The sequence below is a fragment of the Schistocerca americana genome, chromosome 3 (genome assembly GCF_021461395.2).
Source record: "Schistocerca americana isolate TAMUIC-IGC-003095 chromosome 3, iqSchAmer2.1, whole genome shotgun sequence".
Taxonomy (NCBI): Eukaryota; Metazoa; Arthropoda; class Insecta; order Orthoptera; family Acrididae; genus Schistocerca; species Schistocerca americana.
This window is the reverse complement of record NC_060121.1, coordinates 889,109,285-889,135,318: the sequence shown is the minus strand read 5'-3', so window position 1 is coordinate 889,135,318 and position 26,034 is coordinate 889,109,285. Positions and strand designations below refer to the sequence as shown.

At 42.3% G+C, this 26,034-nt stretch overlaps 1 protein-coding gene across 1 annotated transcript in view; it reads right to left on the bottom strand.

Moving 5' to 3' along the window:
- Positions 1–1,548: 1,548 nt before the first annotated feature.
- LOC124605427 overlaps positions 1,549–26,034 on the bottom strand; it is a 139,052-nt gene continuing 114,566 nt past the window's right edge. Inside the window, exons 2-4 of the mRNA XM_047137086.1 lie at positions 15,641–15,973; positions 9,841–10,116; positions 1,549–1,976 (exon numbers count right to left, since the gene is read on the bottom strand). Of these exons, the coding sequence (XP_046993042.1) occupies positions 1,748–1,976; positions 9,841–10,116; positions 15,641–15,960 (825 nt within the window). The 5' untranslated portion in view covers positions 15,961–15,973 and the 3' untranslated portion in view covers positions 1,549–1,747. The remainder of the gene's footprint in view (positions 1,977–9,840; positions 10,117–15,640; positions 15,974–26,034) is intronic.

Sequence of the window (26,034 nt, the reverse complement as noted above, 5' to 3'; positions counted from 1 at the left end):
CTAAAATCATATAAGATAAAAAGAGGGAAACCTGTGAAGTTGCAGAACTATTGACAGTGTGATGTTAACTTGTTGGCACATTTACTGACTGATGAGACACAATTAGTGCATGTTTTCGTAAGAGGATTTCAAACTAATAGGAATACCATCTTTAATATATATGAAAGAAGTTATAAATGTTCTAATAGTGTTTGGAATTTTGACAGAAAACAAAATGTGCACAAATTAAATTAGGTGCAGAACTCACTCATGTTGTTTGTGCTGCATTTAAATTAATTTTATCAAGTTTGGTTCTTTCACAGGTGTCATTCTATCCTTTTTGTGACACCATGTGTACTATGCAATTACTCTATAGCATAAGTGGTAAAGACACCTGTATCTGGAAATAGCAGGATTCATTTTATTTATAACTCATTTTGTATTTCCACATGGTGAATTTTAATATTATCAACATAAGAAAACACTTTATTCAGCAATATTAAGAGTGACTAAAAATATTTCAATTTTTTTGTAAACTTTTATCAAATGGATATTTTAAGTGCTGGCCCATTCTGCTTATCTACATTCAGTCCTACCAGTAAAGGGATGATTTTTTAAAGGATTGCTTTATTTATCTGTCATGATTTAGCAAACCAAAAGTCTATTGTAACAATATTTGCACAAGTATGAAGTTATTATCAGAGAACAAACATATACAAAGTCAAAGAATCTGCATAAAAATATCTTGAATGAGATATTTTATCTGTCACATTAAAGTGAAAATGGAATAGGAATTTACTGGAAACTTTTTGGGTAGCAAATAACAGGCTTACATCACTGCAGTATGGATGTTTTAAGTAATCTCCACAAGAAAGATACGCGGTACATATTCAACTTTCTGTCTGAAGTACATAGTACATTAGATATCGGCACTTACCAAAGTTCTGTCTTTGACCTCCTACTCTCTCTCTCTCTCTCTCTCTCTCTCTCTCTCTCTCTCTCTCTCTCTCTTTGATTCCTTTTCCTTCACTTTGTTTCCTCTCGTCCTCACAACAGGTGGGAACTTTCTCATAAGTAACCTATCGCTCTCCCCCACCCCCTCCCCCTCCCAAGGAGTTAACATTTCCAAAAGCTAGGTATAGTTTTCTCTCCATTAGTGTGTGTGTGTGTGTGTGTGTGTGTGTGTGAAGTTCTTATTTCTGTATGTATCCCATTTCTCAACACATCCGCTAACATCCACTATATGGTCCAAGGTTACTTTTTTACACTTATTGCTTTTAGGCTGTACTGCTCCTGTGTTAATAAACAAGCCTCTTTGGCCTCCCACATACACTTGTAGCTATGATTGTATCATCATTCACTAATAACTGTGGCCAGTTTCATTGTTTGTCTGTATAACACAAGTATAACATCAAAGCAGCCAACTATATCAATCGAAGCATCACTGCAAATGTGACAGTCCAGCATTGTTATAGTCAAATACAAGTGATATATGTAATAAAGACAATACAGGTAAACTTTCAGGCTTTTTTAGGAGGAGAGGGGAGAATTACATCATTGACACCAGTGTGGCATTAGTGAAACAAAATTATTATGTAACAGTCAGCTGGATTAAAATACAGTAGTTAGTTTACACTTTAATTGTAGTTGCTACACTACATTAGCACCAAAAGTTATACAACAGTGTCCTCTTCTCAACACCTTGCACACCACAACTACCACGCAGTTTCCACCAGACTGCTTGATGGAGTAATCACTTCTGTCGTCTTCAGTACCTGTCACTGTACTTGCCGACGGAATAACGGTCGCTGTAACGGTCTGGGTCGCTCTTGCGGACATCTGTCGTGCCTACCGATTTTTGCCAGTGATGCGTCCAGTAGAGATCTTCGAGGTTTACATCTTTTGGATGTTTAGCATCCCTGCACAGATATACGCAGTAGACCAGGCTACCAAACAGGGTGGCAAACCCAAACACCAAAAATACAATCCCCAAGATCCTGTAAAAACAGAATTTAACAGTAAATATGTTGTACTCACAAGTTACATGTATCAACAGTGTACAAAGTAGAGACATTTATTCAGTTTCTTAAAATTATAATCAATACAAGGGGGGGTTCCACAAGTACCCATGTTTTTCAACATATGTCACATCTAACACAAACCGGTGTTACCATCATATGTTGCTGTGCAACAAACTAAGCTAAAACAAAAGTGACACAGATTTGAAAGTCAAGATGGATTTAGCAGCCATTACAGTATCATTCAGTGACATGATTGGGTGGGAAATTGAATGATGAGGTAAAAGTGAAACTGTAGGCTGTTTACGCTGAACCTTCACCATCAGTTAAGGCTGTAAAGGAACGACTAAATTTCGTACTATATGTATTCGGTGTTGCTGAGACTGGTAGATGTTACAAAATATTTTTTAGTTTAATTACTAAATGTTATTCTGTATAAATATCTGTTTGAAACTTGCTCTGGACTCTCTTCTGTCTGAGTATGGTTGTTGACACAAATCACATTTTGTTTTATTTCTTGACTCTTCTGTGAAAAAGTCATACCATTTGCTTCTTTTCCACTGCATAAAGATTGCATTAGGTATCCAATGAGAAAAGTTAGTACATTATTGTTGACATAAACTAATATTGATAGTATAATGACTCATACAATAGAACTCTCCATTCAGTTCAGATCATAATTTAACTGTACAATAGAACTGACACTTTGCAAGAAATGTGAGCACATCGAACTAATTATGTTGGTGACATACACTTCACACATGTCACTCACTTCCACATACAGTGTTTGTATCCACAGCAGAAGGGCCTGTTTCACACAATACGGTTTCCACCATTCAGTAAACTTCTTTGTGCCACATTTAATGCTGACACTTCAAACATTCTGTCTAAGTGACAGATCCAAAAGCTAGAAGCATCCCGTGTCTTTGCTATAAAAATATTTGTATGTAAATGAAAGTATACCAATCTGATACTGGAGATAGCTTTTTAAAACATCTATTAATTTTCATATGAAGAAGTAAAATTTTGGTTTTTCATTTCACATAATGTTTTGCACCAGAATATTTCTCACACTATTTTAAAAGAAGTATTTGCTAAAAAATTGAATTTTTCACAGATGATAGGATAACTTCACAATGAATGCCTTATCTTATCATTGTTTATCTCACCATTAGTCAAGCATGAGCATTTGAGTCACAAACATAGAATGATGCCGCGTAACTGACTGTTCGTTGCATTTTGACAGTATGTTATGATATACAAAATGTATCTGAAGGTTTGAAAAAGTTTTTCATCTTGGAAAAACACTCATATCTGTATGTGTTCAGAGTAAGGGGACATGATGTTTCGTTACGGATCAATGATAAGGCTGCCTCAGGTTCTCGAGTTTTTAGTTAGTGTACTTTATGTGTGTCATGCTGTGGTACTCATTCTTTCCAGAAAGACTGCTTTTCTTGCAACTCGCATAAAAAATGACGTCATTATGACCTGGCAAGAGCTTAATGTTAAAATCAGTACTTTCATTTGGACTCTGATGAAAGTACCCTATCTGAAATCTTTTATTGCACAACTCGCTGTATGCATAATTCCCTGTGTCTAAGGCCTTAAATTGTTCATAAAGTTCAATGCATACTTACCTTCCCTCGAGGCATTCATTGTGGCATTGCAATCTTTGTGTCTGTAGTCTTGTCCCATTTGTCTCATAGAATAGGCCTTTGTGTACCAAAGTAATTGATTTCCCTTTGTCTATTTCAACATCATTTTTCACACAAAAACACCCTACATGCAATAAAGAACACGAGTAGCACCCCCTTCCCCCCTGGCCACACATCGTACACTACAGACACACACAATAGTTGTGCCCGCTCTGCAGTGGCAATTAGCAGTGATGTAAAGTTGGCAACTGCTAGCTGGTGCATTCAAGCCACTTGCCGTAGCTTGGGGAAATGCCCATTTAATGCCATGGAAAATGGTTAAGCCTGCAATTTGCCATATGGCAGAAACCATACTGAGTGAAACAGCATAACATGTGAAATATATCTGGGAGAAATGAAGTGGAAGTTTATGAACAATGCAGATTCAGCCCAAGCTGCATATGGCGAATGACTTAATGTATTCGGCACTCAAGCCAGTACTAACTTGGCCCACTGAGGATTAATAAATAGGAGGAATGTAATAATGACCAGATTGGCATGTACTACGTGTTGGGAAGAAGACATGCGAGTAACAGAACATTCCCATCACTCAGAATCCACTGCAGGTAATGAATTATACGTATACGAAAATGATCGACTTAAGTAAGGCACAAACTGTATGTGGGGAAGAAGAAATGCAAAGTACAAAATGTTTTGGGCAGTAACAATATGGTGCTTCAAGTCTTGTGGCATCTTCATTACTCAGTATTACGTCACACCCAAAAGCTCTGCATTAATGAAAAGTTAGACTTTGGTTCTAGGAATTTAAATGTTGTTGGACGTAAATTTTTCAATCTGGATCACCCCTCAAGACCAGCAGATGTGGTTATTGAATGCAACATTGAAGTAGCCACTGCTTGTTACTTGCTGATTGATGAACAAAAGTGCAAGGAGTAGTAGAGTACAAACATGTGTCAACGGGAATGGCAATAAATTTTTCGCTTAAGTTTGAGATAAGAAACAGCCTCATAAATGCCATCATAGCTAACATTGTACTATGAGCAGGTGTGGCTTCCAACTTCGAAGCTGTGTTAGGAGCAATTTAAATGAGGTTTGAAGAACTTTTTGTGTCAATGAGACATAATTCTAGCATTATATTGTCAAAATCATCAATAGTCAAAATGTGTGATTGCATCTTATGAATCTGCTCCAAAGAAGCCGAAGAGGACCCCGTGGACTGGGAAAATTATTGTGATGAGTTTCTGGGATGCAAAAGACTTGAAATGAGAATTACTACTGGACAACACTACAGTGAAATGTTAGACTAATTCAACAAGGAATTACAGGAAGCTGCTGGAAAAGAAGGTGCTGTTTCGATATGAGAACATACCAGCATGTTCCTTAGGAGTTGTTTCAGCAGAAGTTCATAAATACGAGGGTTGGAACTTAAATAGCGGCAACTATTTATTCACAACCGATACAAAAAAGTTACATGTTTGCACCTGTTATTGTCCTTCAAAGTAGTCAGCAGCGTTGTGTAGAACCCATTGCCAGCAATGTGGAAGGCATAGTATACCGTTAGCAGAGCCTGTTATGTTGATGGTGCGAATGGAGTGGTCTAAAGTTATGGTGATTCTCGTGTAAGACTGTGATTATCCTAATGCATTACGTTCCTCCACTGCAGACTATCAAAGCACAGTATTACTGTTCATTTTTGGAGCATCATCTGCGACCAGCTTTGCGAAAGAAGCAGCGACACTTTCTGCGCAACCCATCATTTTGCACGACAATCCACGGGCACATACAGAGCAAGCTGTGACTGCTCTGTTCAGTCAATGGGGCTGGGAAGTACTGCACCATCCACTGTGCTCCCTGGACTTAAGTCCTTGTGACTTTGATTTGATTCCGAAGATGAAGGAACCACTTCGTGGCATTCGCTTGAGAAATGTAAAGAGATTCGACAGGCAGTAGACCACTCCATTCGCACCATCAACAGAACAGGCTGTGCTAACGGTATACTACACCTTCCGCATTGCTGGCAACGGGTTCTACACAATGCTGGTGGCTACTTTGAAGAACAGTAACAGGTGCAAACATGTAACTCTTTTGTATTGGTTGTGAATAAATAGTTGCCACTATTTAAGTTCCAACCCTCGTAGTTGTTTCATCCTCCATATTCGGCCAGCACAATCACTGCAAGAAATGGCTCACAGGTCAAACAAATCTGTTTGATTAAGGCTAAGTTTACGGCATAGGTGGAATTTAGAGAACTTGAGCACTCTTATTTTTTGGAGGGCTTAGAAAATAGGTGGCTGGCACTTCAGGAAAAGGCTGTTTTCTGGATAGAGAACTAGGTTGAAAAATAAATAATCTTTCTTCAGAATTGCACGTTCATCCCTAACTCTGTGTTTGTGAAACAAATGTTATTAACTGTGATATCACACTTACTAAAATATTTGGGCTGTTGCACTGTGGTGGAATGAACTCATTGTAGGAACCCAGCATTTTGCATCCACTGTGTTGGACATCTTTAAGTGGGGGAGAATGTTGTAACAGAGAGAAATTCGTTCAATCTCTCCACAACTGTCCGTAATGAGCTCACTTCAATCAAAGAACACACTGGTCAGTGGAGTGTTGAGGTTGGTGTAGAACTGGTATTAAGTGGTCAGTACAATATTGCGGTGCCCGTGTTGTTAAGAAGCATGATGCAGTGTTCCTTTGAACATGCATGTTGTTGTTTGTATTCGCAACTGTGAATACATTTCATATTTTGAGTTGTCATGCAACATTCAATTGCTGACTTACATCATGGCAATCAATTGTTATGTTCACTGCCTGACAAAAAAAGTGAAGCATCCAGAAGACAGATGTCAACAAAATTTCAACTAGTACAAACCCTCGGCTGGTACATAAATGATTAGAAGTTGCAATCCTCTGACAGGTAGAATGGACACCAGAGTGCATTAGTGTTGTTTGTGTTTAGTGTTGTTACCTGGCAGGGTACACAACAGGCATGAACGTTGTAAGGTGTTGAGTGATTACTGTGAAGGAAACAGAGATGCCTGTACTCGTGTGAGATGACATTATCAGCATCTGACAAGGTTTGAGGGGACCCTTATTGTGGATCTTTATTTGGACTCCCAGTTGAATCATGCAGTATCCAATGGGGCATTTGGATGTGACAGCGGCCCAATGACAGACTGCATGGCCATGTGATGGCAGGCATACTCATCATCAAGGTTCTGGTTGATACAGTCTGACCACTGTAATAGATTTATTGCCATATTGTGCACCAAGCACAGTGTAACCCAGTCATGTATGCACTTTCCATCTGAGAACAAGTAATGGACTCCCTGCAACATCCTTTGTCATACAGAAATATTGGTTGAAGACTGGCAGCAGCCAGAGTAATAAATACCATCCTATGTCTAGCCTACCACTAACACCACAACACGAATGGCTGCATTTGGAGTGGTGTCATGATCAGGTTGGCTGGTTGATTTGGGGGAGGGGACCAAACATCAAGGTCATCAGTCCCATAGCATTAGGGTAGGACGGGGGAGGAAGTCGGCCATCCCCTTTCTAAGGAACCATCCTGGCATTTGTCTGAAATGATTTAGGGAAATCAGGGAAAATCTGAATCAAGATGAGCGGACACAGGTTTGAACCATCGTCCTCCTGAATACGAGTCCACTGTGCTAATCATCGTGCCACCTCTCTTGGTCCGTGATCAGGATGCATGTACTGCTGATGATTAAGATTAATTGTGTTCAGCTATGAATCGCAGTTCTGCATTACTCCACATGACCACTGTTGGTGAGTATGACGGTGACCTGGAGAGAGGTCCCAATCCTTCAAAGTTTTAGAGAGGAACAGCAGTGTTACTCATGGAATTATTGTGTGTGGAGCCACCAGTATGACTTCAGGCTACAGCTGGAAGAGACTGAGGGAAGTTACAGAAGTCCTGTGTCCTCATGAGTTACCTCTTGTGCAACAGTATTGTGATGCCATGATTCAACAGGACAATGCTCATCCAAACACGACACATCATCATTAACTATCTGCACAATGTCGAGGTATTCTGTGACCAGCAAGATCTCCTGGTCTGTCCCCGATAGAATGTATGGAACCAATCAGACATCAGTTCCAGGACATCAAGGACCTTTTTCGACAGGTGTGGACTAGCTTGCCTCAGGAGAGGATACAATGGCATTATGAAACCGTCCCTAACCGAATCAGTGTGTACACATAGGTGAGCAACATCATACCGGTATGTGGACTCATACTGCCAATTTCTTCATTCGTTTGACTCAATTTAGTAATTGCTGAAATAACATCACATATCGTCTCCACTCATGAATTTTCATTCACTTCCTCCTTTCCTTATGCGTCCTTCACATGTTTTGGCAGGCAGTGTATGTACTAGTCAGTAGTATGGAATTGGTGCAGTAAGACTGGGCAATATGGTGAAATGACACAATTCCAAAAATAAATTATTGCATTTCAATGTTCCCAAGACCACACCGAGAATGAAGTTGCTTAATTTGTTGGTGTATCAAAGTGAACTGTCCAATGTATCTACAAGGAATGGTTTACTCCTCGTAGCTGTATAACGCAGTTTAAGATCAGTGGTGGTAAAAAGAGCCTAACCGGCAGGACCAGAGATGAGTTTCACGCCTTGTCAAGACAACTGATTTTAAACCTGACAAGAATTACTGTTGCCAACGAATTCAGATACATCTGTGCCAATTTTGGAGCAAACACTTCAAAAAATACTGCTTGCAATCGGTATTTCACCCCAGGCATCTCTCAAAAGCCCAATACTCATAGCACCACATAAAGCTGCACATTTTCAATAGGCCAATGAATATAAACTGGACAGAAGCTGGCAGGAGGCATAGTGTGGTCTGACAAGTCAGTTTTGGCTCTGGCGCAACTCGCCAAGTGCACTGGCTGCCCACTGAGGCATTTAAACTACAGTTTGTGGAGGATGTTATTGAGGCTAGTATTAGCTCTGTGATGTTTTTGGCACCATACGTTGAACCCATTCACTATGGACATGAACCAGGATGCTTATTTCAACAGTCAAGTGATAAAATGTTCCCTTTCTTCTACATCTTTGTGATGCATATGCTGTGGACACTCCTGCCTTCTAAAGCGACAACGGCTGTGTTCACAGGACCGCATGCATACATTCCTGGTTTGATGAATACGAGAGACATTTTGACTGTCCTAGGAAATCAACTAATCAGAATCTCACAAAACCTAGCAGTCAACATCCATGCAATCTGATAGATCTACAGGATGTAATCATAAATAAGTGGCTCTATTTGAAAATGACAAACCTGAGGAAGCATGTAGACTCTCTCCCTCACTGACTTGCAGGCATTATCAAACCTACAGATGGTGTTACACAGTATTAGTGTGATGTCTCCTCATGGTGATTAATTTTTTGTCCATTGTGCTCATTAACTGTTGAGCAGGTGCCCCGTTTTTCATAACACGAGTGGGTGTACTTTGTACACATATAATGAATAGATGTCTTTATGTAGCCAAGGTAAACATGTATGAGTAAACTTACCGTTGTATCTTAGTTTAGCTAAACAATGATAGTAAACTTAACACTATATGAGGTAAATGACTGTTTAATTAAACAATAATAAAATAAACTTAAATTATATTGCTCTGTTGCCGCATAAAGTCCCACAGTACTGACACACTCAAAACATTAAGTAGTGCAGTTGCATCAGATCCCTACAAACAACTTATTTGATTACTAATGATCTCATAGATAACTGTCTCATTGTGGGATTGTGCTGCTAGCTCAGAATCTGGGTCATATTCTTGCACAGACTGTAAATTTTTTCTCACCTCGTTTACTGTTTATTTTGTAGCACTGCTGCTCACTTGCACATATGACAGCACAAGTTATCACTTCATTAACTGAAGCAATAATGAAAGGATAGGTAAGGGCTTCTAATTTTAAAACAACAATGGAATGATACAAGACAATGTCATTTGTGATTGGTGCACTTTATATGTAGGCCAACCTGCATGAGGACCAAATTAGGCATGACTTTTCTGGCTGCAAAAGTTTTCATCTTTTAACTGTGACACTCTTTCAGAACTACTGTGACAGACCTTGATACTGGGTAGTGAAAGTATGAAAACAGGTGCAACTTGACTTCATAACTTCTCTAAATACTCACCACACAAACAGTGGTTCAAAGAACTGTATAACTACTGTGAAGCCAAGGGTGACGAGTATCAGTCCAAGGTTGATTAGCAGCATGAGGCAGCACATGCCACGTGTGTTGGGGCAGAATGGGTTGGGTGCTGCCATCGTCTCCACGACGAGCCCACCGCGCCGCGACACGCGGGACGCCCGTGACTGCTGAGTGCGTGACGTCTTCACCGTTGATCGTGACAGCTCTGAGGCTGGCCGGGAGAGGCGGGATGGGGTCCGGCTGTAGCGTGATCCACGGCTGCAATGAAGAACATATACAGAAGGACATCGCACTGATGAGGTGTAGATTTAATTTGAGAACTTGATTCTTTAACATACCACAGAGAAGAGCTTTATGGGATGGGGAACGAGTGAAGCTATACATTAACCTGTGGAAGCTGCTACTACAGACTATTTCTCTAATGTTTATTAACAACAAATCATCACTACTGCTAATTTTCTAACACTGATAATTATGGCAAATAATACTCCCCCCCCCCCTCCCTCCCTCCCCCCCTCTCTCTCTCTCTCTCTCTCTCTCTCTCTCTCTCTCTCTCTCTCTCTCTCTCTCTCTCTGTGTCTCACACACACACACACACACACGATTTAATATCCCTTTCACTTTCTTCACAATATCAAATTCTGGCAAATGATGTTACAAAGAGGAGAACAGGATTTTAATACATGGTTAATGCTACCAACTTTTGTATCACCTGAGACACTAAACATGTATGTTGTTCTTTTTTATGGAATGGTGCACTGTTTTCAACACTCTTTGAAAGCAATTGGAATCATAAGAACCATGATATAACACTTATTAGTATTTGCATCGAAACCTCTTGCCAAGGTGAAATGTGCTAAAATTGAAAGACTAAATTGCCGGAATTTGCTACTGCACTGTAAACATCATAGGCTTCATCATTAAACCCAGCATAATTAAATGAGAATACATTTATGTATTTGAAATAGTTTCCTAATCCTCTAATAATACATTAAATGTTACATATCATTCTAGTTAAAAAAAAATCTAGAGTTGACTGTGTATCTCAGTTGTATAAAGTAGGGTCCAAAGGAAATACAGTTTATCTTAGTAGCCTCGCATCACCTACTTGCTGCATGTAGTGACAAAGATTTGCATAGGAGCCTGCATGGGTATGTTCCAATGATAGTAGAAGGTTATGCATATCTTGCTATCTGATACTTTTGTGAAATATTTGATGTTAGTGAAACAAGCATTAATCACTGTACTTTTCTTTCAGAGAGTATTTAAATGTTGTTAAAAAGTATAGCTTTTTTAATTTTATTCATTAGAATTGGTTGGTGAACCCCTGTGACCAAAAACAATCGCTTTTTCTTAAGAAATAAGTTTTTCTGCTATCAGTCACAATTTTCTTTTTATTTATATTTTGTGTGACATGTTTATGGAAATGATTACGATTTTGACATCCATTTTTGTGTATCTCTATGCCACTTATTCGTGATGTTTCCAATGTGTGAGGTGCTGCATGGTTCTGTTGTCTTTAGGTTTTCTTGTATATGTAAATATGGACAATAGGAACACCTAAATACAACAGCAGATGAATGCAGAACTTCGCACATTGATAACATCGTGAATAAATGTCATAAAACCACCCAAAAAGCACACTTTAGAATGGGGATTATTTCCTTAAATGTGTTGTACAAAACATAATTAAAAAGAAAATTATGGCTGATAACAGAAAAAGTTATTCCATAAAGAGACTCAAAGTACTGTATATTTTTCAATAAAAAAAATAAAAAAAAACGCTTTCTTCAATATCTCAGTTCATGCAAGGGTCAATAATTAACCAAGTAACAATATTATATTAGGAGATATTACCGATCAAAAAAGGAAAAGGTCCTACACACTTGTGTTCAGAAGCAAATACTTTAAGATATGGGCCATTCTGTACTATGATAGCTATCTGTTTGACAACACTACAAGAGGCACTCATTGTGATTACCACCCATTTCACACCTTCTGCAGTTCTTTGTCTCTAAGAATTACAAACTAATGGGTACACACCTGACCATCCTCATATTGAGTCACATGCTTGATATGCACAGTCCTGCAATGTGTGCATATTGTAGACAGGTGGGTGTGGATTATACCAATGCCTTTAATGTCAGCCAGAAATCAATAGGAGTAAGATCAGATGAACAGGAAGGCCACACTACAGTACTTCCTCGACCAATCCATAACGCATTAGATCTTTGTGCTAGGTACTTTAGTACAAAACACAGAAAAGGATGTGTTGCCCAGTGACGCATAAACCAGATCTGTTGTCTTTCTTTAAGAGTAACAGTCTCCAAATTTGTCTGGGGCACTATATGGCCCTATGAGTCTGTACAGACAATTCTGCTCCCAAATTGACATTAAAATGAACCTGACCCCTAGCATCACTGATTGCTCAACGATTTGCATTTGCCCGAATGTGGTTATTACGGTAATTTATTATTCCACTCTGTGCAAATCCTGTCTCATCTGCCAGCACAATCTCAAAACAATCTGTATAGAATGGCTGATACAAATCAGCACTAAATGTATCAGTATACCTGACAACTGCATCACAACTGTGTTTGACATTTTTGTCTTGTTATGGCCAGTGTTTATTCTTATAATAATAATATGGGAAACATTCATTTTAAACAAATACACAAAGAAAAAATAACCCCACCTATATGTTTCTCACTTATTTTCTCGTAAAGTATACTGTCACAGTGACCTTTGGTAGCTGAGCTTTTCACTGAAATGCTCCACACTGTAATAAGTTAGTATCCACAATATTCATAAAAAACATGGTTGACTATCTTGGCCTGGGTGTTTCTATGTGTTTCTACATGTAGAACTGTAGTTAGTGGTATGGCTAAACCAATGGTGGATAATGGAGAAATAATTGTTACCCAATGGTGGATGATGGGGAAATAATTGTTATCTTGGAGAACAATAAAGTAATACACATATAATGTAACAAATGTAAATTTTAACAAAAGTTTGGAAGTGTTTCTCAAGAAGTTATTTTCTGATCTTTTAATGTCAAGAAGTGGAATAAAAACAGAAGTACCAAATTATAATCAAAATGCGCAGCTAAGAAAAGGGAGAAAGGGACATGGAATAAGCAGGGCCAGATGTCTTATCCTTAAATTTTTTTTTAACATATTTACTTAGATTCAACTAAAAAATACATTGGCAACCATTTCGAGCACTATGTGTGCTTTTTATATTTTTCACTTCAAAGAGCTTCTGTATCATCCAGATGTTACAATTACTTCTAGTAGGCAATTTTTGTTTCCCAAGTTTAACAAATAGTTGGTGAACGAAGATTAATATCGGAGAATGAAAATGAAGCTGAAGCAGCAACTTATTTTGTACTGCAGGACAAACATTTTACTCACAGTATTAGAAAGTCTCTGGCCTAAATGTATTACTTTGTAATGTGACTATGTAATAACTTTTCTTTATGCCCTGTCTTGTGATTTCTTTTTCAGCCAGAAAAGATTTTGAGCCTCTCTCTCATAGGAAGGATTGTAGCGTTACTGTATAGATCCAGTGAGCTATGACAAAAAACCAGCCCGAAGGATACAATACTTTGTGTGAACTGTAGCGTGGAATCTGGACACTCTAATTCTGAATTGACAGGGTCCAACACTTTGGTGTACTATTTCTTAATGTCAACTCATTACTAACGGTAGTTGATAAGCAGCACTGTATGGTCCAAAATCGTACTGGCAGTTGTTGAACACACTGCTTCATTTTGCTGATTTGTAATTTGTATCAGTATAATTACATGGAATTGCAGAAGATAGTTTCAGTTCTAATTTTGAGTACTCACAACATGTAAGTGTTCTGTAGCCCCATGTGTCACTTCTGCTCTTGTGGATGCTTGGCACAAAACAAGAAACACTTGTATGTCGCCTGCTTCCCATGCACTGCTTATCCATGTTCATATCTGTGTCCGCAAATCACTACGAAGTGCATTGCAAAGGGTACATTTTACTGAACCATATATTAAATTTCCTTCATGTTTCGTTCACATGGATTGTGCAAAGAATTACTGCTTGTATCCCTCTGTGCAGGCTGATATTTGCCCACATTTATGTGCACCATCTGCACGATGTATATATGCACATTGTTGTTTCCTCCCTTAACGATTGTATCTCAAGCATCGTAAGAAAATTTTTCCAAGATGTGTGTGGTGTCTTTCTTTGAGTGTTGTTCAGTCACACCCTGGTTGTCTATAAAGAGAGGGGCAGGGAAGTTGCTTCTGTTGTAACACTTCTTGCAGTCTGGGAAGCAGAAGTGCACACACAGTGCCTGTAAACTGATCTCACACCAATGAGGAAAAAGTCTGATCATACAGTGAGGTGACAAAAGTAATGGGATAGCAATATGCACATATACAGATGGTGTTAGTACTGTGTACACAAGGTATAAAAGGGCAGTGCATTGGTGGAGGTGTCATTTGGACTCACGTGATTCACCTGAAAAGGTTTCCCGGACACTGGGAATTAACAGACTTTGAACACAGAATGGTAGTTGGACTTAACACCCATGGGATGTTCCATTTTGGAAAACATTAGGGAATTCAATATTCTGAGATCCACAGTGACAAGTGTGTGCCGAGAATACCAAATTTCAGGCATTACCAATCACCACAGACAATGCAGTGGCCGACGGCCTTCACTTAGCAACCGAGAGCAGTGGTGTTTGCGTACAACTGTAAGCATTGACAGCCACGTAACACTGCATGAAATAACAGCAGAAATCAGTGTGGGATGTATTGAACATATCCATTAGGACACTAGCGAAATTTGGCATTAATGGGCTATTGCAGCAGATGACCAGACACGAGTGCTTTTGCAAACAGACTTCCATCGCCCACAGCACTTCTAACCATATCGGTTAGATCTCAAACTACCGGACTGTGGCCTTGTTAGATGAGTCTCAATCTCAGTTGGTAAGGGCTGACAGGAGGGTTCGAGTGTGGCATAGGCCCAATGAAGCCACGGACCCTTGTTGTCAACAAGGCACTGTGCAAGCTGATAGTGGCTCCATTATGGTCTGGGCTGTGTTTACATGGAATGGACTGAGTCCTCTGGTCCAACTGACTCGATCATTGATTGGAAATGTTATTTTCAGCTACCTGAAGATCATTTGCAGCCTTTTACAAATGACAAAGCGCCTTGTCACAGGGCCACAATTGTTCGGAATTGGCCTGAAGAACATTCTGGGCAATCTGAGCGAATTATTTGGTGATTCAGTCTGCGTAACACTAATTGCATTGAACATTTATGAAACATAATTTTGAGGTCAGTTCGTGCACGTTTGCAATTATGGACTGCTATTGAGGCAGCATCCCTCAATATTTGTGCAGGGGACTTCCAGCGACTTACTGAGTCCATGCGAAGTCGAGCTGCTACACTGCACCAGGCATAAGGACATCCGACACGATGTTGGGAGGTATCCCATCACTATTGGCACCTCGGCGTGTGCAGTAACAAACAAAATTTGTAACTTGATTGAGGTTTTGGTAACGAAGACGCTGCGTACTATCTTGGACGCAGAGTTATTGACGGAAGTAGAATCAACTTCTGGTGTACCGCCCGCCATCAGAGTGCTTTGCAGAAAATACTTGTGCTGTAGGAGTGAAACAGGTACGAGGAGGAGGTGGATGGAGAGACGGATTTTGAATGCCGACGTCTCTTCGTTACGTCCATTTACCGTGACGAGTAATTTATCTGGCACCGATGCGACACCTGCTTACCTAATTTCTGAGGGCGCCCTGTAGGCGGCGCTGGTGACGTAGATGTCGGACCCCTCCGGGTCGGAGAGCAAGCTGGGCGCCCGAGGAGAAGGCCGAGCAGTGCCGGAGCGCCCCGCCGGCGGCCGACCAGCGCCGGAGATGGCCGAAGGCGGCCGATGCCCGCCCGAGATGGAAAAGGCGGAGGGCGGCCGGGCGGCGCCCAGCGCGCTGTCCTCGCCGTCCGTGGAGGCTGCGCGGCCGTGCGAGTGCGCATGTGCGACGGACTGGCCGTGCACGGGCGACGGCGCCACGTAGTGCGCTGGGCCCAGCCGGCGCACCATCGCCGCTCAGCGTCTGCAACAGCGCGGACAACTGTAGGCTGGTTTGTTTTTACATTAATCTAGGAAAGTTAAAACAACAAAAAAGGTAGATTTCGACTTACAGGGTAGCAATTATTGAACTATATGAAATAAGATTGTCATAACTTCCTAACGGTTGGCCGCGGGGCATGATGGGAATTAGTATGGTTTGGTTTTGCAATGAAGCCCACTTTCATTCGGATGGATTCATCAATAAGCAAACTTGGCGCATTTGGGGGACTTAGAATCCGCATTTCCTGATCGAGAACTCTCTGCATCCTCAACGGGTGATTGTGTGCTGTGGAATGCCCAGTCACGGAATAATCGGTGCGATATTCCTCGATGGCACGGTGAATACCGAACGGTACGTGAAGATTTTGGAAGATGATTTCATCCCCAATACCAAAGCAACCCTGATTTCTACAAGATGTGTTTCGTGCAAGACGGAGCTCAACCCCATTGAAGCAGGAGAGTGTTTGATGACGTGGAGGAGCACTCTGGGGACCGCATACTGGTCCGGGGTACCCAGAGGCTACTGGCGTGGTCCTCAATTGGCCGCCATATTCTCCACACCTGAACACATGCGACTCGCTTTTGTGGGGCTATACTAAGGACAAGGTGAACAGTAATAACCTCAAAACCATTGGTGAACTGGAAACAGCCATTAAAGAGGTCACTGACAGCATCGATGTTCCGACACTTCAGCAGGTCATGCAGAATTTCGCCATTCGTCTGTGCCACATCATCGCCAGTGATGACTGGCGATCCCAATATCTGTAGTGACGCTTACATGTTGAATAAAGTGTGCGCACGCCGTAGTTTGTCGCTAATTTACTTTTTTTTTTTCATGTAGTTCAATAATTGTCACCCTGTATGTGGCTGAGCTAATAATACCGTTGTTCCACACAACATTTATTTCGTTTTCTTATTCCACACGATATTTATTTCGTTTTCATATTAAACACAGGTAAACCAGAAATCGTAGTGAGCAGACAAAACACAGTTGCCCAATGCTCACTTAACAATGAGCGATCACAGACTGTCGAAACTACACTCCTGGAAATGGAAAAAAGAACACATTGACACCGGTGTGTCAGACCCACCATACTTGCTCCGGACACTGTGAGAGGGCTGTACAAGCAATGATCACACGCACGGCACAGCGGACACACCAGGAACCGCGGTGTTGGCCGTCGAATGGCGCTAGCTGCGCAGCATTTGTGCACCGCCGCCGTCAGTGTCAGCCAGTTTGCCGTGGCATACGGAGCTCCATCGCAGTCTTTAACGCTGGTAGCATGCCGCGACAGCGTGGACGTGAACCGTATGTGCAGCTGACGGACTTTGAGCGAGGGCGTATAGTGGGCATGCGGGAGGCCGGGTGGACGTACCGCCGAATTGCTCAACACGTGGGGCGTGAGGTCTCCACAGTACATCGATGTTGTCGCCAGTGGTCGGCGGAAGGTGCACATGCCCGTCGACCTGTGACCGGACCGCAGCGACGCACGGATGCACGCCAAGACCGTAGGATCCTACGCAGTGCCGTAGGGGACCGCACCGCCACTTCCCAGCAAATTAGGGACACTGTTGCTCCTGGGGTATCGGCGAGGACCATTCGCAACCGTCTCCATGAAGCTGGGCTACGGTCCCGCACACCGTTAGGCCGTCTTCCGCTCACGCCCCAACATCGTGCAGCCCGCCTCCAGTGGTGTCGCGACAGGCGTGAATGGAGGGACGAATGGAGACGTGTCGTCTTCAGCGATGAGAGTCGCTTCTGCCTTGGTGCCAGTGATGGTCGTATGCGTGTTTGGCGCCGTGCAGGTGAGCGCCACAATCAGGACTGCATACGACCGAGGCACACAGGGCCAACACCCGGCATCATGGTGTGGGGAGCGATCTCCTACACTGGCCGTACACCACTGGTGATCGTCGAGGGGACACTGAATAGTGCACGGTACATCCAAACCGTCATCGAACCCATCGTTCTACCATTCCTAGACTGGCAAGGGAACTTGCTGTTCCAACAGGACAATGCACGTCCGCATGTATCCCGTGCCACCCAACGTGCTCTAGAAGGTGTAAGTCAACTACCCTGGCCAGCAAGATCTCCGGATCTGTCCCCCATTGAGCATGTTTGGGACTGGATGAAGCGTCGTCTCACGCGGTCTGCACGTCGAGCACGAACGCTGGTCCAACTGAGGCGCCAGGTGGAAATGGCATGGCAAGCCGTTCCACAGGACTACATCCAGCATCTCTACGATCGTCTCCATGGGAGAATAGCAGCCTGCATTGCTGCGAAAGGTGGATATACACTGTACTAGTGCCGACATTGTGCATGCTCTGTTGCCTGTGTCTATGTGCCTGTGGTTCTGTCAGTGTGATCATGTGATGTATCTGACCCCAGGAATGTATCAATAAAGTTTCCCCTTCCTGGGACAATGAATTCACGGTGTTCTTATTTCAATTTCCAGGAGTGTATTATGGCCGGCCGTGGGTGGCCGAACGGTTCTAGGCGCTCCAGTCTGGAACCGCGCGACCGCTACGGTCGCAGGTTCGAATCCTGCCTCGGGCATGGATGTGTGTGATGTCCTTAGGTTAGCTAGGTTTAAGTAGTTCTAAGGTCTAGGGGACTGATGACCTCAGCAGTTAAGTGCCATAGTGCTCAGAGCCATTTGAACCATTTGAAACTATTATCTATAGATGGCCTCCTTTGTAAATGAGCAACATTTTCCAATAATTCTCCGAATAAGCCGAAATCGACCATTCACCTTGGCTACTACCGACGTAACGTGCTTGTTCCAGTTCATATCATTTTGCAACGTTGCGCCCTAACGTCAACGTTACTGTGTCAAGCGGTACATGAACATCGCAAGATTATTTTTCCTATTCATCTGTATTAACTTATATTCTTCTACATGTGGAGCAAGCTGCCATTCATCACACCAAATGGAAGTTCTGTCTAGTCATCCTGTATCCTCCTACAGTCGATCAACGCCAACACTTTCCAGTTTACTGCAGCATCGACAGCAAACAGCCGCAGATTGCTGCTCATCCTATCTGTCAGATCATTTGTGTACGAGGCCCGCTGAAAAGTGATGTCTCGAATTTTTCTTATTCATTTGTCAATATCGCTTGAGGTATTACATGGCATATACAGGGTGGTCCATTGATAGTGACCGGGCTAAATATCTCACGCAATAAACATCAAACGAAAAAAACTACAAAGAACGAAACTCGTTTAGCTTGAAGAGGGAAACCAGATGGCGCTATGGTTGGCCCGCTAGATGGCGCTGCCAAAGGTCAAACGGATATGAACTACGTTTTTTTTTTTAATAGGAACCCTCATTTTTTTATTACATTTTCGTGTAGTACGTAAAGAAATAGGAATGTTATAGTTGGACCACTTTTTTCGCTTAGTGATAGATGACGCTGTAATGGTCACAAACGTATAAGTACGTGGTATCACGTAACATTCCGCCCGTGCGGACGGTATTTGCTTCGTGGTACATTACCCGTGTTAAAATGGACCGTTTACCAATTGACGGTATCCTGGACGACATCATCCAAGTGTCCGGACCGTTGGCCGGATAGTTACGTTATTTAAGGAAACACGAAGTGTTCAGCCACATGTGAAACGTCAACCACGACCAGCAACAAATGATGATGCCCAAGGAGGTGTTTTAGCTGCTGTCGCCGCTAATTCGCACATCTGTAGCAGACAAATTGCGCGAGAATTGAGAATCTCAAAAACGTCGGTTTTGAGAATGGTACATCAACATCGATTGCACCCGTACCATATTTCTATGCACCAAGAATTGCATAGCGACGACTTTTAACTTCGTGTACAGTTCTGCCACTGGTCACAAGAGAAATTACGGGACGATGACAGATTCTTTGCACGCGTTCTATTTAGCGACGAAACGTCATTCACCAACAGCGGTAACATAAACAGACATAATATGCACTATTGGGCAACGGAAAATCCACGATGGCTGCGATAAGTGGAACATCGGCGACCTTGGCGGGTTAATGTATGGTGCGGCATTATGGGAGGAAAGATAATTGGCCCCCATTTTATCGATGGCAATCTAAATGGAACAATGTATGCTGACTTCCTACGTAATGTTCTACCGATGTTACTACAAGATGTTTCACTGCATGACAGAATGGCGATGTACTTCCAACATGATGGCTGTCCACCACATAGCTCGCGTGCAGTTGAATCGGTATTGAATAGCATATTTCATGACAGGTGGACTGGTCGTCGAAGCACCGGCTCGCACGTTCACCGGATCTGACGTCCCCGGATTTCTTACTGTGGGGATAGTTGAAGGATATTTGCTATCGTGATGCACCGACAACGCATGACAACATGCGTCAGCGCATTGTCAAGGCATGTGCGAACATTACGGAAGGCGAACTACTCGCTGTTGAGAAGAATGACGTTACACGTATTGCCAAATGCATTGAGGTTGACGCACATCATTTTGAGCATTTATTGCATTAATGTGGTATTTACAGGTAATCACGCTGTAACAGCATGCTTTCTCAGAAATGAAAGTTCACAAAGAGACATGTATCACATTGCAACAAACGAAATAAATTGTTCAAGCGTACCTACGTTCTGTATTTTAATTTAAAAACCCTACCTGTTACCAACTGTTCGTTTAAAATTGTGAGCCATATGTTTGTGACTATTACAGCGCCATCTACCAAAAAGCGAAAAAAGTGGTCCAACTAAAACATTCATATTTCTTTACGTACTACACGAATATGTAATAAAAATGGGGTTTCCTATTTTTAAAAAAACGCAGTTGATATCCGTTTGACATATGGCAGCACCATACAGCGGCCCAACCATAGCGCCATCTGGTTTCCCCCTTCAATCTAGACGAGTTTCGTTCTTTGTAGTTTTTTCGTTTGATGCTTATTTCGTCAGATATTTGGCCCGGTCACTATCAATGACCACCCTGTAAATTATCCGGCCAATTTTACCGCTTTGCTGAGTAAGTTGCAGCCCTCTGCCGCTAGAGGGCTCGGAATTGTATTGTGTAATAAGGCGGTGTGTACGGTAACTGCGTGGATGCGAAAAAACGAACGTGCTATGATCGAGTTTCTAACTGCAGAAGAGTTCGTTCACAAATGGACCACCCTCTCCTTCAGGATGACGATGCCTGACCACGCAAGAGCGCTGCGACATTTGCAGCTATCCAACAACTTGGGTTCACTGTCATCGATCGTCCTCCATATAATCCCGACTTGGCTCCTACCGATTTTCATCTGTTTGCAAAAGAACGCCACCGAGGACTTCACTTTGATAGTGACGAAGCGGTGCAAGCAGAGGTGAGGTTGTGGCTCCGACAACTGTGTCAGACATTCTACAGTGACGGTATCAGCGAAGCTGTCTTTCGTTGGGAGAAATGTGTTAATCGCCAGGGTGGCTATGTTGAGAAATAAATATGAAGACACTGCTATGTCTGCGGACCTAACCGAATCACGCGCGCCCTGCCGTCGCTCAGCCCGGCCGCACATGCGCGGTGGTCGGCCTTAAGCTTCACGTCGCGGCCGCCGGAGGTTCATGGCGTCATCTCCGGCTGAAGACGTCACGTCATTCAATAGTTCTTGCCTGCAGCTCCCTCTATGGCCACAAGGTATAACGGGAGCACAGACCTGACTCCACGGCCACTCGCTCTTGCTCGCTAGCTGTGTTGATATCGAAGTGTCATTGTATAGATCTTACATGACAACCTTGGGCTTAGAAATTAGTTACCATTTGGATTGCACTGTGGATTTGTGAATTGTGTTGTGAACTTAATTACGTAGCTACTTGTTATGAGAGCAATAGACGGTGCCTGCTTCAGTGTGGAGAATAAAGATAAGTAATCTTCCTGATCGCTGGCGCCTTACTTTGAGACTAATCTTTTCTCGGCCATCAGATCTTCCGTCACACCCCGGTCACGTCCTGCTACCAATTCCAACTTATGTTTGCCACTCCAGTCAGACATAAAACATATAAGGAGTAAAAATGTAAAATGTTAATAAAGTTTGTTTTGTTTAAAAAGCTTTAAAAGTTTTCACAAACAAAATTCGGAGGCTTTACTTTTCAGCGGGCCGCCGTATGGAGAGGACAAGAGTAGTCCTACCATCATTCTTTCCTGGGGCACTTCCAACTATTCCCTCGTCTGAGATGAACACAGTTTCCTGGGTTCTGTTAGTGAAGAAGTCTGCGAGCCACTCACGCATTTGGGAAGCTGTTCCGTACGCTCGGAGCTTCGTTAACAGTTTGCAGTGGAGTACTGTGTCAATGCGCTTCATTCACGGTTCGCAGAATATCGTGCAAGAAATTGCAACTCGAGTTTTGCACAAGCGATGCTTTCTAACTGAACTGGGTCTTCCGCGAGGCAGTCCGATGCGCAAACCACGTATCTACGAGGACTACAGCAGTGAACTGCTGATTTTTTTTTTAATTTTTTAATAATAAAAAATTGGACGGGTTGCAGATGTCACATGATAAAGCCGTCGATGATGTAAAACATTATGAATATGACCACAAATCAAGACTAAACAGTGTTCTCCCAAACGCCACTCCCAGGAACGAACCACGTATCTGTGCCTGTGTCCAGGATGGCCTTTCTTTGTCATTACATTGTATTCCCCTTATGTCCCAAGGGACGTTGAACCGCCGTGTCCGTCTTCTTTCTTTCCATTTCCGCAGAGAAGAATGGTACGCTTTGTGGGAGGTTATAGTTAGTGACCCACACTTTTCATATGTTCCGAGTAGATAAAAAGGCGCACCTGTTACCCGGTGAAACGTCAGCTGGCGAGCAGCGCTACTACACACGACAGACGCTTAGTGGTCCTCTTCGTGTGCTCCGGCTCAACATGGAAACCACGGCGTGTGGCGAGCTAGGCATTCGTCAGAAGTAGAGAGTGTCTCGCCGCAGTCCGATCCACGAACGGTGGCGGTTCGCGCATGTCGAGACACAGACGTGGATTAAATTGCTGACGATTCCTAGCGACAGTAGTAGTACGCACATGCGCGTGCTTTTCGCTTGGGGGAAAAAAAAAATTCTTATGCAGAATTTATCACTTACAGCCACACTCAGGGATGAGAACTCGCAACAATCATCATCATCATCAGTTATCTGCTATATTAGCAGGTCCTTTGCCTCTCAATTTTCTGCAATCCATTGCTTCCTTCTTAAGGCTGCTGTATGTTGTACCGTCCATCGTGTCATCCAATATCTGGAATCTCTTCCTTCCTCGCTTCCTTTTCCCTTCTACATAACATTCTAAAACTGTTTTTATCAGTCCGTCATTCTTTCTTAATATATGCCCAATCCAATTTCTTTTTCTTCTCTTTATTACATCTAGTAACTGTCTTTTCTCTCCCACTCTTCTCGGTACCTCTTCATTTTTTACTCTGTCCATCCAACTTATTCTTTCCATCCTCCGCCATGTCCAGATCTCAAAAGCCTCCAGCCTTTCTCTGTCTTTCTTCCTCATAGTCCATGTTTCAGCGCAAATATAGAAGAACACTCCATACAAGACATTTTATGAGTCTCTTCCTGATTTCTCTGTCCAGACCGCTGCAGAAAATTCTCCTTTTCTTATAAAATGCCTCTTTTGCCATTGCTATCCTTGTTTCAATTTCTGTGGTGCACTTCCAGTCGGCGTCTATCCTGCTTCCAAGATACTTAAAATTTTGCACCTGTTCTAATATTTCTCCATTCAGCATAATTTTTATTTCCTTATTTCCTCCAAGTGCCAATACTTTTGTTTTTTTGTGTTAATTTTCATTCCATATTTTTTTCCGTTAGTTTCAATGGTGTCCACCAAATCCTGTAATTCTTTTTCCCCTGTGGCTAGGAAGGACCATGTCATCAGCAAACCTCAAACACCCTACTCTTATTCCTCCAATTTCTACGCCTTTGTCATCTAATGAGCATTGGTCATTCATATTTTCCAAGTAGAGGTTGAAAAGAGTAGGTGATAGACAGCATCCTTGTCTTACTCCTTTTCCTAGTCCGATCCAGTTTGTACTTTCTCCTCTCACTTGAATTGAAACTTTTTGATTAAGATATAATAAGTTTAAGCCGGCCGCGGTGGCCGTGCGGTTCTGGCGCTGCAGTCCGGAACCGCGGGACTGCTACGGCCGCAGGTTCGAATCCTGCCTCGGGCATGGGTGTGTGTGATATCCTTAGGTTAGTTAGGTTTAAGTAGTTCTAAGTTCTGGGGGACTCAGATGTTGAGTCCCATAGTGCTCAGAGCCATTTGATGTAATGAGTTTACAAGTCTTCTGGTTTTCCAGTCCACTCTCTTTTCCCTCATTATAGTCGCCAGCTTGTCACAAACCACATTGTCAAATGCCTTTTCTAGATCGATGAAGCACATAAATAGGTATCTTCCTTTTTCAATAAACCTTTCTCCCAAGATTCGTAGGAGCCCTATTGCATCTCTGGTGCCCGTATTCCGTCTAAAGCCAAACTGCTCCTCGCCAAGATTCTCCTCCATTACTTTTTCAAGTCTTTTATTAATTATTCTTAACATCACTTTGGCTGCAAGTGAAATGAGGCTGATTGTCCTGTGCTCGCTGCATTTCTTGGTTCCTTGGTTTTTCGGTAACGGAATCATTACTATTGTCAGAAAGTCCTCAGGCCATTCACCACTGTCATATATTTTATTACATAATCTCAATATTTCTCTTATTCCATCTTGGTTCAAGCATTTTAATATTTCTCCCGGTATCGTATCTGTACCTACCGCTTTGCCATTTTTCATTGCAGCTATGGCAGACTATACTTCTTCCATTATGATGGTTGGTCCTTTCTCGTCATCACTTACACTGTTGTGTGATTCAAGTTCCAGAGTTTCCGGTTTGCTATTTGTGTCATATAGCTCTTTTAGATATTCTTCCCATCTCTGGAAGACATCATCACGATCATAGTAGCACTTCCTGCTCTGTCTTGTTCCCATGTCATAGTTTTTACTCTGTTGTATAGTAAGTCGTATCTTCCCTTCCTGTCCAGTTCTTCAATTTCATCACATTCCTCTTTAAACCATTTTTTCCTAGCCTGCTCTGTTTCTCTTCGCAGTTCATTATTTAACCTACGGTATATCTTTCTTGCATCTTCAGTGCTCTTGTTTTTCAATTTTATGTGTTATGTGTTACTATTTAGCTGAGATTAACGACTTCTATTTCATGGAAACTCGCAACAAATGGAACCTAAATCCACTAATCAACCCGCTACTACCACGTTCACGCTCGCGTCAACTACAGCATTCACAGCAGAATGCTACTTACTGAACGCTCATTGGCTGTCGGAGAACACGTGACGTAGGCGCACAGAACAAGCCTAAACTCAACCGTCATCGTTCTTGACTCCAACTATAGTAGCCGGAAATCCACATCACGTGATCCTGTCTGCACTTCACTGCAGTGACAGGTTACGCTCCAATCCCGACCCTGACAGCAGATTTAAGAACCACTGTAGACTTGCGTGTACCGTGACCCCCCCCCCCCCCTTTCCCCTCAGATTTTAACCATTCATGTTTAATGAACAAAGAACGCCGTCTTCTGAAATGATTAACTAGTAAAAGATGTGTTATATGTTACTTTTCAGTTGAGATTAACGACTTCTATTTCATGGAAATCGAGTGAATAACTATTTCCTGTTACACATTTCACGTTTGAATCGTGAATTCAATATCGCGGTTTATCTTCTGAACACCAAGCTGTCGTATAGAACACGAATCAGGCTAAAAAGTGAAGTGTACAGTGTGTGTTAAAGCATTTGGTCGTAACCAGAATCTCGACTGTCACGCACTTCTGAAATGTTTCAGAACAGCTCATTCAGTTTTTATAAACAACAGAAAGACTGATACCTAATGTTGCAGTATACAAGCCATGAGTTTTTCTCGTTCACCTTTCATGAAGAGCAGTAAATTTGATTAAACACAAATTACGTAAGTTTTTTAACGCCTTCTGTTAGTTGATCTGTTCCCGAACTCCCTACTCACCGGTTCTTGTTAACTACACACTGAAAGCATAGCCACACT